Below are 13,039 nucleotides of genomic sequence, written 5' to 3' on the forward strand. Positions count from 1 at the left end.
AGCCCAGTGTGACATTGCATGTTTGCTGAATTTAGTTTGTGTTTAGTCAGTGCGTTTGTTCAGCTAAATTGCTCATTTTGAGTGTGCGTGTGTGTGTGTGTGTGTGTGTGTGTGGGGGGGGGGGGGGGGGGTAATAATACCCATCTGTTGGATTTGCCAGTGACCACAACATGCTCTGTCTCTGGGGAGAAGGGAGAAGCCCTGCATCTCACTGATAATATCATTAACACATAATGATGTGTTAGGAATAACACACACACACACACAATGCTACTGCTCGCTTTCAACACACTGCTATATTTTAAGTGCAAGCCTACATATAAAACAAACTTAATTTGATTTGTTATGTGTACACACCCTCACATCTATATTTAAAAGATCCTCTCATGAAGTGGAGTCCAAGTCATCTTAATCTTCATAATCAACATTGAATTATTTTTCTTTCTCTCCAAACTTGTATTATATTACAGTATGCAATATAATTTTGAATGATTAAGATGATGATCATGTGACAAATGGCTTCTGGTCATTGAAAGATCTGGAGTTCTAGAATTCCAAAATCGAATCCTGAGGGGAAAAAAAACCAACCTGAAAAATGGTTAAAGCTATCCCTGTGTTCCATAACGGAAAGCACACAGGTGCTTAGACCAGGGGTTCCCAAACTTTTCATGCCGGGACCCAGAAAATAAGGCGTCAGAGAGCTGCGGCCCAATGCACATCGTCAGGCTTTTTTTTTTTTTTTTTGCCAGGCGACCGATTTTTTTAAGCCAAATATCACTTCAATCCTATTAAGTTAGTTCAAGTTAGTTATTCATTTATATGTGCTATTTATGAGAGGGCTAACTTGTTGCAAAATAATAATGATAATAATAATAGCCTCATTAAAATACTATTGTTGCTTCGGTTGTTTTCAGCGTTTTATGTGCATAATCTGTTATTTAGTTTGAAATGTTTGTTGAAATAAGTAGATTTTTCGTTTTTATTTATTTATTAAGTTAATATAAAACCATATAGTCACATTTTAGAATACAATAGAATATAATTTTAGAATACAACTAGAAACACTGTCCTGGCCTGCTTCTAAGTTCAGTGGCCTGAAAAAAAAAGAAAAAAAATGGATTTTTTTATCATCTCGCGGCCCTCCCGTGGCTGCTCGCGGCCCACCTTTGGGTCTCGACCCCGACTTTGGGAACCACTGGCTTAGACTACAAAAAAACCCAAGTGTATTAACTTCAAGACAAATAATGATACTGAAGTGAACACTGTAGTTGTGCACAGTGAATTATATTGTTTATAATGCGTAGAAAACTTCACAAAGTCAGCGTGCATGAACAGAATGATGGAGTACGAGAGTCTGGAGTTGTTGTACATTGCTGCTCTGGAGCCACATACACCCTGCTGGCCTGGGATTGATTGATTGATTGATTGATTGATTGATTGATTGATTGATTGATTGATTGATTGAAAACTTTATTAACAGATTGCAGAATGGGTACAATACAGTACAGCTCAATACACACAATTGTTAAGGGGATGCAGACCAGAGAAAGACTTTCGTCTTGTTTACATCAGGGTCCCCCATTTTCAATTCATCAGGACATATATGACATACATGACATACAGATAGTCAGTACTGCTACATCTATACATTTATGACATACCAGATTTGCAAATACAGTACTGTTTGTGATACAGAAGGAGTCAAGAAAAGGGAGTATATACATTTGACGTAGAAACTGTACATTGGAGGAGGTTGGGTGGGGAGGGTTGGGTACATTGGGATATTGACAACCATACTGGGTAATTTACATTGGAGGTGGTTGGGGGGGGGGGGGGGGACACACTGTATAAACAAGCAAAACTGTACATTGAGGGGGGGGGAGGAGACACTGTACAAACAAACAAAATTGTACATTGGACTATTGACAACCATACTAGGTAAATGACTGTACATTGGAGGGGGTTGGGTTAGGATATTTACAGGGGCCAGTTTTGAATTGCAGTCTCCCGTAGGTGTCCCTTGAGAGAGGTTTTGAAAGTGGGTAGTGATCCACATTCCTTTACAGCTTTGGGTAGGGCGTTCCACATTGATGTGGCATAATTGCGAAACGTGTTTAGTCCCTTATTTGAGCCGAATCTGGGTTTAACATGATTTGTGGAGCTCCCTCTGGTGTTGTGATCGTGGTATTCACTGACCTTTGGGAAGTATTTTGACATGTACATGGGTACCGTGGTCGTAGGCCTGTCACGATAACACATTTTGCTGGGCGATTAATTGTCCCAGAAATTATTGCGATAAGTGATATTATTGCGGTTTTGAGAGAAATAATTTTTTTGAGAAATGTATTTCCCAAAAGTTTTCAATCAACTTTTTTTTTTTTTTACTAATATAATGATAATAGCATAATAATGCAAGGAAACCGTTTCAAAGTGCAATAAACCTTTATTTAACATTGGAAGACATTTTAAATATCCTAAATTACTACCTAACCAATCAGATATGAGGTAGCGTCAGAAGCAGAGTAACCTCGTTCCCAGTTTTATCTCCGTGAGAGCAATGATAAAACGAGCAGAGCAATGTGTGTGGACAAGAGGCAGGTTGCTACGTTTACTGTAGGAAGGGGCTTTTAGACCCATGTTTTTATTTTTTGCTTCGAAAAGAGGGACGTGGGACATTAGGTAAAATGGCTGTGCAGTATACAACCAAAAGCGGGACACCTGGTCACCCTAATTGTGGCTCGCGTTTGTTTACTGTGGCTCGCGGATTATGTGATGGGCAAGCTACTTGGAAAATGTAGTAAGCTACACTACCAGTTACTCTCGATTAAAATATAGCTCAACAATAATCAAATAAACACAAATATATACTATCTCTATTGGAATGGAGACTTTTCAGCACAGGATAAACTAGGGATGGGCAAAAAAAAACAGATAGATTGATCACATGATGTACTTGAGTACTCGTGGAGGAAAACGCTGTACAAAATAAACGTCTTTTCCGGTGTTTTAGACTTTGCTCTTTTATTTTGAAACCCACCGACCGGAAGTGTTGTTGTTATTATCCTAGCAGAACCTATGAGCGGACAACTTGTGTCGTCCGGTTCTGTGTTTTTGAGCTAATGATAAAACAAATGTTGAGATTGTTGGTGAACAACTAACTTTAGGTTAGTTTTAACGTTAGCTACTAACGTTAGATGCAGCTACTACAGGCAATCAACGATGAGGAGGAAGCGTCATAGCATCAACGCTAGATCTTTAATCTTTATTTAGCAGTCCAGTTTCTCCGGGCAGTAGCGTATAGCGTTTGTTCACGCTACATCACTACTTGGGTCTAAAAATAGCTACACTACAAAGAACGCTACTTGGTTCAAAAGGAGCGACGCTACCATCACGCTACTGAGAAATGTAGTTAAGCTATGTAGCGTTGCTACTGCCCAACATACGCATGGTGCTCACAGGAGCTCCCGTGCTGTACTCTGTAGTAACGTCAGCGGCCCGCCTCCCCACACGGAGAGGTACTGGTTCCCACTTCCCGCCTCATTAAAACAAACACGCAAATAGCAATTAATTGCGCCCATCAAAATCATTGCATTCATTTTCATTATTGCGCGATAAATTGATTTATTGCTTATTGCAACAGGCCTACGTGGTCGTGTAGTGTATCTTGTAGACCAGGCCCATTGCAAGTTGCTGTACTCTGTCGTCTACTCTAAGCCATCCTAGGTTGTCAAAGTGGGCAGGGGTGAGGTGGGTTCTAGGAGTAAGGTCAAGCAGTAGTCTGACCAGTTTGTTTTGAGATGTTTGTAATTTTTGTTTTTAGCGCCTTTGAGGTGCTTTGGTACCATGAGGTGCAAGCATAGTCGTAGTACCCCTGAATGAGTGCTCCTGCCAGAGTCTTCAGGGTATTCTTGTTTACCAGAGAGGAGATCCGGTACAAGAATCGAGTTCGTTGGTTGACTTTTTTTATTACATTGGATGCCATTTTGTCACAGGAGAGATTAGCCTCTAGGATGGAACCCAGGTAGGTAATTTCATCTTTCCTTGTGACAATATTGTCACCCACTGTAACTGAGAAGCCGTCGGTCTTGCTGAGTTTGTTATTTGAACCGAAGAGAATGGACTCTGTTTTGCCCATGTGTAATGATAGTTTGTTATCAGCGAGCCATATGCAGATTCTGCCTAGTTCCGAGCTGAGGGTTTTTTCAACCTGTAACTTGTTCTTGTCAGAGACCAGCAGGGCTGAGTCGTCCGCAAACAGGAACAAGTTGCAGTCACAAGCTGACGACATGTCATTTGCATAAATTAGGAACAGTAGCGGTCCTAGTATGCTTCCTTGTGGAACACCACAGCTCACTGTGAGGGGGGGGGATAGGGTACTGTTTACCTCCACCATCTGTTCCCTCCCCTCAAGGTAGGATTGCATCCAGCTCACTGATAGACAAGATAGTCTATCAGAATGGAGTGATTGACCGTGTCAAAGGCCTTTTGTAGGTCCAGCATGACCATGCCGCAGTGTTTGCCTGCGTCCACCTCTTGTTTGATGTGGTCATTCAAATAGAGAAGGCATGTGTCAGTGGAGTGGGATGTTCTGAAGCCAGATTGGAATTCGTAGATTAGATTTTTTTTCCGCTAGGTACTTTTCGACCTGTTCATAGACTATTTTTTCCATGACTTTCGAGATGGAGGTGAGAATAGAAACAGGGCGGTAGTTGCCTGGGTCTAATTTGCTGCCCTTTTTGTGCAGAGGGGTCACCCTCGCAATTTTGAAGTCCTTGGGGACGTGTCCCTGTTTTATGGAGAGGTTTATTATGTGTGTGATGATTGGGGTGATGGCGGCTGCTGAGTCTCTGAGGAATTTGGAGGGAATGTTGTCATGGCCAGTGGCCTTGTTAGTAGGGATGCCCCGATCACGTTTTTTGCCACCGATACCGATCACCGATCGTCATGAGCCATATCGGCCGATACCGATCCGATACCGATTGTTTTTGATTAAAAAGAAATTAAAAATGATTTTATATAAATTTTTTTTTTTTTTATAAAATATATATATTATATAATTAGACTTGTACTTGTATTATCTGCGACTGCGAGACATCGCTACCACGCAACAAGTCAAAATGCTCACTATCTGCAAACAGCTCCACTGTCTGTGTGTACTCTAGTAGCCCAGCTCCAAAAAGGATTCTCCGGCGCTGCAGCGGGACCCCATTGGTAACGTTAAGTGCTTTGGTCATTTCACATTCAGCAAGCCCTCAGCTCGAATACGCATTAAATCAATGTTATAAGACATTGATATCAAGAGCTATCTGTAGCTACTGCTAGCCGGCTAGATGACGTTAAGACAGAACTTTAGTTCAATGGGACATTTCGTTTTGAACAGTAAACGAACGTCAGCTAACGCAAGCTAACTGAGGTATGAACATGAACTACTAGACTTTCTGGATCATTTGTTGATATCAGGAGCTATCGGTAGCTAGCCGGCTAAATACCGTTAGACAATGCCTACTAAACGTGAATAGTTGACTGGGTAATTTTGTTTAAACAGTAACGATAGCTAGGTAGCTAACGTTAGCGCAGGTCGAATGCAGTGCACTACAGACTCGAGCAGAGGAGCCGCACCTCTTTGTTTACAAACTCTACACGGGGCGGGCGGGGCTAGGGAGGAGGAGCAGCGGCAGTTTGCAGGTCGTGTGTGTCTGAGACAGACAGCGAGTGAGAGCTTCGCTTGATCGGTTTCCGCTATCTGCGAATATGACTAATTATCGGAATTCACAGATTGCATATTTATACTGAGTATCGGCCGATAACGATCGGTGGCCGATCGATCGGGGCATCCCTACTTGTTAGGTTGGAGGGCGCTCAGTTTATTGAGTACCTCATCTGTTGTTACCATTTCCAGCTTGAAGTCGTCCTTGCGGACCCCTAGGTTTTTGTAGTAAGCTACTATGTGTTCTACCCCATAACGCCCTGAGTGGGAGGGTAGTTTGTTTACCAGTGTTGTGGCTATGTTTGTGAAGAAAATGTTTAAGTAATTGGCTACATCCAGCTTGTCTGTGATGAGCGTGTTGTCCGTTTTTATGTTTATGTTTGAGAATCTGGTTTTGAGTTTTTTACTGCATCCTAGTTGATTATTGAGTAATTTCCAAAGTTCACATGGTTTGTTTTTGTTTTCCTCAGTTTTGTCATTGATGAAATTCTTTTTTGCAGTTTTGATCATGGAGTTTACGTCGTTTCTTAGTCTGTTTCTTTCTAGTTTGAGTTCAGTCACGTGGGCTTGGAGTTCACTGCTCGTGCTTTTAGTAAGCTTTGACTGACTTTTACGAAACTCAGAGCATTTTTTGTCTCTGGTTTTCATAGCGGCCAGTATTTCGGAGTGCATCCACGGCTCAGCGCGATTTTTTACCCTGGTGGTTCTTAGGGGGGCCATGTCGTTTAGTATTGTTGAGAATTTGGTTTTGAAGCCAAGCCATGTTTCTTCAACCAGTGTACCATTGAGTTCATCTGACCAGTCCAGACTCTCCAGTTCAAGGTTGAAGGCCTCGTTAGAGTAGGTTTTGAGGTCTCTAGATGTGACTGTTTTGTGGCAGCCAGCCTTTTGTTTTAGTTTTTTGCGGGTACAGAATATCATATAATGATCACTTAACCCGCATGCTATAACCCCTTTATTTGGAGATCTTGGACTTGTCGGAGGTCAGAATGAGGTCAATGAGGATCAGATCCTGCCAGAATATCTCTCTCCTGTCCCCCCTACTTTGTATCTCTCTCTCTGCCTTCCAGTGACTTACTCAACAAAGAAGAAAGTACTGAAGGGAATGGCCTGCCCACTACTCTCCTCTCCAAAGAGAGATTGGATTAAGGCAACTGAAATCACAGGATAGGCAGAAAATACTCTCTCCAACAAAGAACCTCGCTGCATGGCATCTTAACAAGAAGATTGAGTCACAGAGGGTGGGAGGAGGCAGGAGTTTGCAAAGGAGAGAAAGAGGCTTTTGTGTCTGGATGTTACTGGACGCTGTGTGTCGGGCCTTATTGAGTGCTGAGAGTTTATCTTTATGGGGTTTCATTGATCAAGGATATTATTTGGTTAATGGAGATGCTCCAATGCTACTATTTCAGTGTTGATAATACAATGAACCGTGTGAATACCGTCTGAGAGCTGAACATTAGTTATTTGGTCGATACCGTTTATGAGTGCTGAACATTAGGTATTTGGTCGATACCGTTTATGAGTGCTGAACATTAGGTATTTGGTCGATACCGTTTATGAGTGCTGAACATTAGGTATTTGGCCGATGCAGAGTACTGATCCAGTCCATTAGATATAAATTTAGACCATTCGATTAAGTCGCTGCCGGACAAATGTGTGTTACACATGGCTCTTTGTGTGATATTTTACCATTGGGGAAATTCTCTGATACTGGTACTCTATTTTAGCAGGGTTTATCAGCCAGATATCTCATAGTAGTATCAGTATATATCTATATATAATATCCCCCCCCTTTCATTTATTTCTTGCTGCCTGTCTTCCCACCATCAATCACTGTCGGCCACCTGCCTGGTTATTAGAAAACTGGCACAGTCAGTAACCAGAGCAAGAGACGCTGGGGGTGTGGGAACAGATGATATAACTTTTTATATTAGCTTTAATATCCTTCTATTTTTCCGTTTCTTTTCTGGCTTAAACATCTAGCCCAGGTACTACAACTGAAAACTAGCAACCCTGCTAATGTTGGCATATTAACAGTTTTAATTTGTATTCATTTATTTAAGCATTACATCACACGCAGGAGTGGTTTGTGAACAATAAACCATGCCTAGGGGTGGTCGTTAGACCCCCCTAGGCATGGTTTATTGTTCACAAATTACGACTGTAAGTGGTGTAATGCTTTTATACAACTGCCACATTCATCCAACCTTATTGCTATACAATAAACACACATTAATCGAAGATTTATTGAAAAAACCATCCGCCAGAAAAAGTAGTTCCCACAACTACAAAAAAGACAAGTTGCCTCCATGTGGAAGCAGCTTGAAGTGCATCCAACCAACTAACACATCCAACTGTGTATTATTGGAATGATTGAGAGAAGTTGCCTCCATGTGGAAGCAGCTTGAAGTGCATCCAACCAACTAACACATCCAACTGTGTGTTATTGGCAAACTAACACATCCAACTGCCTTTCAACTAAGGCAGGGGTGGGCAACTTTGTATATGGTGAGGGCCACAAAATGTCCACAATCAATCTGGGGGGCCGCATTGTTTATCGGCAGTCCCGCCAGTAGTACCCCATCACTCAAATAGCCCATAATAGTCACAGATGTGATAAATAAGGTATATAAACAATTATAATTTGTTGTAACTTTGTTTTTATTCCATTTCAAATGCATTTAGTAATGCAATTTCAACTTTATGAATTTATAAACAGCTGAATTTAAAAGTATTGCTGTGTAACCCCAAATATATACAAACATGATCAATTATAATTAAGCCTTCTAATAAAATAAATGTATGAACTTAAAGCCCACTGCTCAACAAACACAAAGCAGCATTCCTGCTGCATTTCACTACAACAGTAAATCAAAAGTGCAATAATAAATGATTTTGTTAAATGTATAAACTTTTATCCTGCTACTAAACAAATCATAACACTGAAATGCATGTTATGGATATGAAGCACTCAGGAATGTTTTGTTTAGTAGCAGGATAAAAGTTTATACATTTAATAATCATTTATTATTGCACTTTTGATTTACTGTTGTAGTGAAATGCAGCAGGAATGCTTGTTTGTGTTATAGTGTTATCTGAACACTACAAAAGTAAACAAGTAAAGTAAAGTGCAATACTACTGTACATGCCTCCCATTGACCCTTTATCAAACTGGCATGACATTCACCCTCGCCCCACAGTGGGTCAATAATAATAATAATAATAATAATAATAATAATAATAATAATAATAATAATAATAATGGTCCCCACTCTACACCTCTTCATCATCTCCTTCCCCCCCTCTACACCTCTTCATCATCTCCTCCCCCCCCTGTCTTTAATGAGACCCTTGCTATTGTTGGCGCACAATAGCAGGAATGTCAACTTCAATGTTTGTGCATGCGATCTGCATCAGATGAAATAATGTTTCATCTGACAGCCTGTTTCTCTCCTTTGACTTGATGTGCTTCATGTTTGAGAAATTGCTCTCACATATGTATGTGCTCCGAAACATACTGGCCATAGAGAGGGCAAAGTCCCTGAGGAGTGGGAAGCGGGGCTCAGGTAGCAGTTTCCAAAACGAAATTCCCCTCTCATTTCTCTTTGCTTGAAAAAAAGGATCTGACTGTAGCTCGCACAGTTCAAGCTGCAGTTTAAGGTGCGAAGTGATATCCGTGAGGAAGGCCATGTCACAGAGAAACGCTGTATCTCTGAGTTTAGTGCAGTATGCGCTTGTGTCGCTCGTCAGTTGCTCATCCAAGAATGTGGGGATTTCTTTACGCACCGCAAAAAACCTCTCCAAGCACTTCCCACGGCTCAGCCATCGGATTTCTGTGTGTAGCTGCAAGTCGCCATAATCAGTGTCCATCTCTTCCAAAAAGGAGACAAACTTTCTATGGTTTAGTGACCTGTTGCCTCCACAAATTAGATTGGTAACCTTGGTAACCAAATCCATAACATGGCTGTAGTCAAGCTTCTTGGCACAGCCTCCTATATCAGATACAAAAAAAAAAAAAACGATTTAACGACTCTCGCATATAATTTGACTACACTCGACTCGCATTGGTCATTATTAGTGACCCACAATAGATGGAAATTATGTTAGCGAACTTACCTGATGTATAATGCAGTGCAGCATTGGACACTCAACGCCACTCTGCCTTAGAAGCCCGGCGAATCCTGTGCGTTTTCCTTTAATTGCCGGTGCTCCATCGGTAACAACAGCCGACAGTTTATCAAAACCCCCATATTGCTGCGGCACTTTCAACAGCGTTGAATATGTCCACACTAGGGCTGACCCCTATTAGTCAAATAGTCGACTAATCGATCGAAAGGAGCCATAGTCGACTGCCAACTCTTCTTAGTTTTTTTTTTTTATATTGGCCTGGGGCCGCATGGAACATCAGTGAGGGCCGCATGCGGCCCGCGGGCCGCCAGTTGCCCCTCCCTGAACTAAGGCATCCAACCAACTAACACATCCAACTGCCTTTCAACTAAGACATCGAACCAACTAACACATCCAACTGCCTTTCAACTAAGACATCCAACCAACTAACACATCCAACTTTTGTGTATGAACCTAACTCTTACCTTCACCTTACTGGAGATCACTCACCCCAACCTAACTAAAGATGAACATTTCATTCAGAGTGTCCCTGGAGTCCCTCCCGGAACACAGTCATGTTTTCCCTCACAGAGGAATGGCAGGATGACCTGTCTATCTATCTTTTGTGTTTTAGTGTTTCCCATACATAGTTTTATTAGTGACGACACACCACATATAGATCTCCAGACTTGAGAACAGTAATACACCAAACAGTGGTTCTCGTCTTGCTGTTCTTGCCAATGCTTGAGCTGTATCTAACCCACCAGCTGTATCTAACCAGCTGTATCTAACCAGCTGTATCTAACCAGCTGTATCTAACCTGCTGTATCTAACCAGCTGTATCTAACCAGCTGTATCTAACCAGCTGTATCTAACCTGTATCTAACCTGCTGTATCTAACCAGCTGTATCTAACCTGTATCTAACCAGCTGTATCTAACCTGTATCTAATTAACCCTGTATCTAACCAGCTGTATCTAACTAACCCTGTATCTAACCTGCTGGATCTAACCAGTTGTATCTAACCTGCTGTATATAACCTGTCTATAACCAGCTGTCTCTAACCAGCTGTCTCTAACCAGCTGTATCTAATCAGCTGTCTCTAACCTGTATCTAACCAGCTGTAGCCAACCAGCAGTCTCTAACCAGTTGTATCTAACCAGCAGTCTCTCACCATTTGTATCTAACCAGCAGTATCTAACCAGTTGTATCTAACCAGCTGCATCTAACCCAGGTAGAGCTGTCCCCGAAGCCTGTTTTTGGGCTTCGAACTTCGTCAGGGTTTTTCGAATGGATGTTCGAACCTTCATAAAAAAAAAAATCAAACGTTTTTAAATGTCTTTTTTAAATAAATATCCTCAAACTAAATCCTCAATTTGAATAAAGTGATTAATCTGATTAAATTAGATTATTTTTTTATTAAATCAACTTTCTTTAATGAATATAACTCATCAGTTTTAGTGTAGCCTAATCTTTATCTGCAACTGTGAAGAAAAACCCCATTTGTTTAAACGGAATGAATAAGACGCATAAAAATATATATTAAAAATAAAAAATTCGAATGTTGATTGAGAATTCAAATGCCAACGTAACGAACAAAGGTTCGAACGTTTGTGCTCAGCCCTAAACCAAGCTGTATCTAACCCAGCCGTGTCTTAACATCCATATCTAACCCAGCCATGTCTAACCCAGCCATGTCTAACACAGCCATATCTATCCCAGCCATGTCTAACACATCCATGTCTAACACAGCAGTCTATAACCCAGCCATGTCTAACACAGCAGTCTATAACCCAGCCATGTCTAACACAGCAGTCTAACCCAGCCATCCCATGTCTAACACAGCCATATCTAACCCAGCCATGTCTAACACAGCCATATCTAACACAGCCATGTCTAACACAGCAGTCTCTAACCCAGCAGTGTCTAACACAGCAGTCTCTAACACAGCAGTCTCTAACCCAGCCATGTCTAACACAGCCATATCTAACACAGCAGTCTCTAACCCAGCCATATCTAACACAGCAGTCTCTAACCCAGCCATGTCTAACACAGCCATATCTAACCCTGCCATCTCTAACCCAGCCGTGTCTAACCCAGCCATGTCTAACACAGCCATATCTAACCCAGCCGTCTCTAACCCAGCCATGTCTAACACAGCAGTCTCTAACACAGCCATATCTAACCCAGCAGTCTCTAACACAGCCATATCTAACCCAGCAGTCTCTAACCCAGCCATGTCTAACCCAGCCGTGTCTAACACAGCCATATCTAACCCAGTCCTGTCTTAACACAGCCATATCTAACCCAGCCGTGTCTAACCCAGCAGTCTCTAACCCAGCAGTGTTTAACGCAGCCATATCTAACCCAGCAGTGTTTATTTGTCTGACCTGTCTCTCTGTCTGTCTACAGTTGGTGTCAGGAGACGGTGCCCATTCAGACGGAGGCTCCGTAGCGGACAGCTTAGAGCCCCCTCCTCCCCTGGAGAGGACCGGAGGCATCGGAGACTCCCGGCCCCCCTCCTACCAGTCAGTACACTAACCGTGGCCCCTGTGTGTGTGAGGGTCTCCTACCAGTCAGTACACTAACCGTGGCCCCTGTGTGTGTGAGGGTCTCCTACCAGTCAGTACACTAACTGTGGCCCCTGTGTGTGTGAGGGTCTCCTACCAGTCAGTACACTAACTGTGGCCCCTGTGTGTGTGAGGGTCTCCTACCAGTCAGTACACTAACTGTGGCCTCTGTCTGTGTGAGGGTCTCCTACCAGTCAGTACACTAACCGTGGCCTCTGTGTGTGTGTGAGGGTCTCCTACCAGTCAGTACACTAACCGTGGCCTCTGTGTGTGTGTGTGTGTGTGTGTGTGAGGGTCTCCTACCAGTCAGTACACTAACCGTGGCCTCTGTGTGTGTGTGAGGGTCTCCTCCTACCAGTCAGTACACTAACCGTGGCCTCTGTGTGTGTGTGAGGGTCTCCTCCTACCAGTCAGTACACTAACCGTGGCCTCGGTGTGTGTGAGGGTCTCCTACCAGTCAGTACACTAACCGTGGCCTCTGTGTGTGTGTGAGAGGGTCTCCGGTCCACTTGTCCTGGAAGATTTCAATGTCCCGGACAAATGGGAGAAATTCTTCCGGTCAAATATTATGTGTTTTTTAAGCTCAATAATGACATAATCAAGGCATGTAGATCTATAGATCTATCTATTGAAAGTTAAAGCAACTTTTGCTAGTG

The 13,039-nt window shown here is 42.4% G+C and overlaps 1 protein-coding gene across 1 annotated transcript in view; it reads left to right on the forward strand.

The window, feature by feature from the left end:
• The window catches only part of LOC311239080 (segment polarity protein dishevelled homolog DVL-3-like), a 72,845-nt gene that overhangs the window by 7,937 nt on the left and 51,869 nt on the right, over positions 1 to 13,039 (forward strand). The window contains exon 3 of the mRNA XM_084327312.1: positions 12,226 to 12,341. Coding sequence (XP_084183438.1) covers positions 12,226 to 12,341 — 116 coding nt within the window. The remainder of the gene's footprint in view (positions 1 to 12,225; positions 12,342 to 13,039) is intronic.

Source organism: Notolepis coatsorum (assembly GCF_963971535.1).
Source record: "Notolepis coatsorum genome assembly, chromosome: 13".
NCBI classification, from domain to species: Eukaryota; Metazoa; Chordata; class Actinopteri; order Aulopiformes; family Paralepididae; genus Notolepis; species Notolepis coatsorum.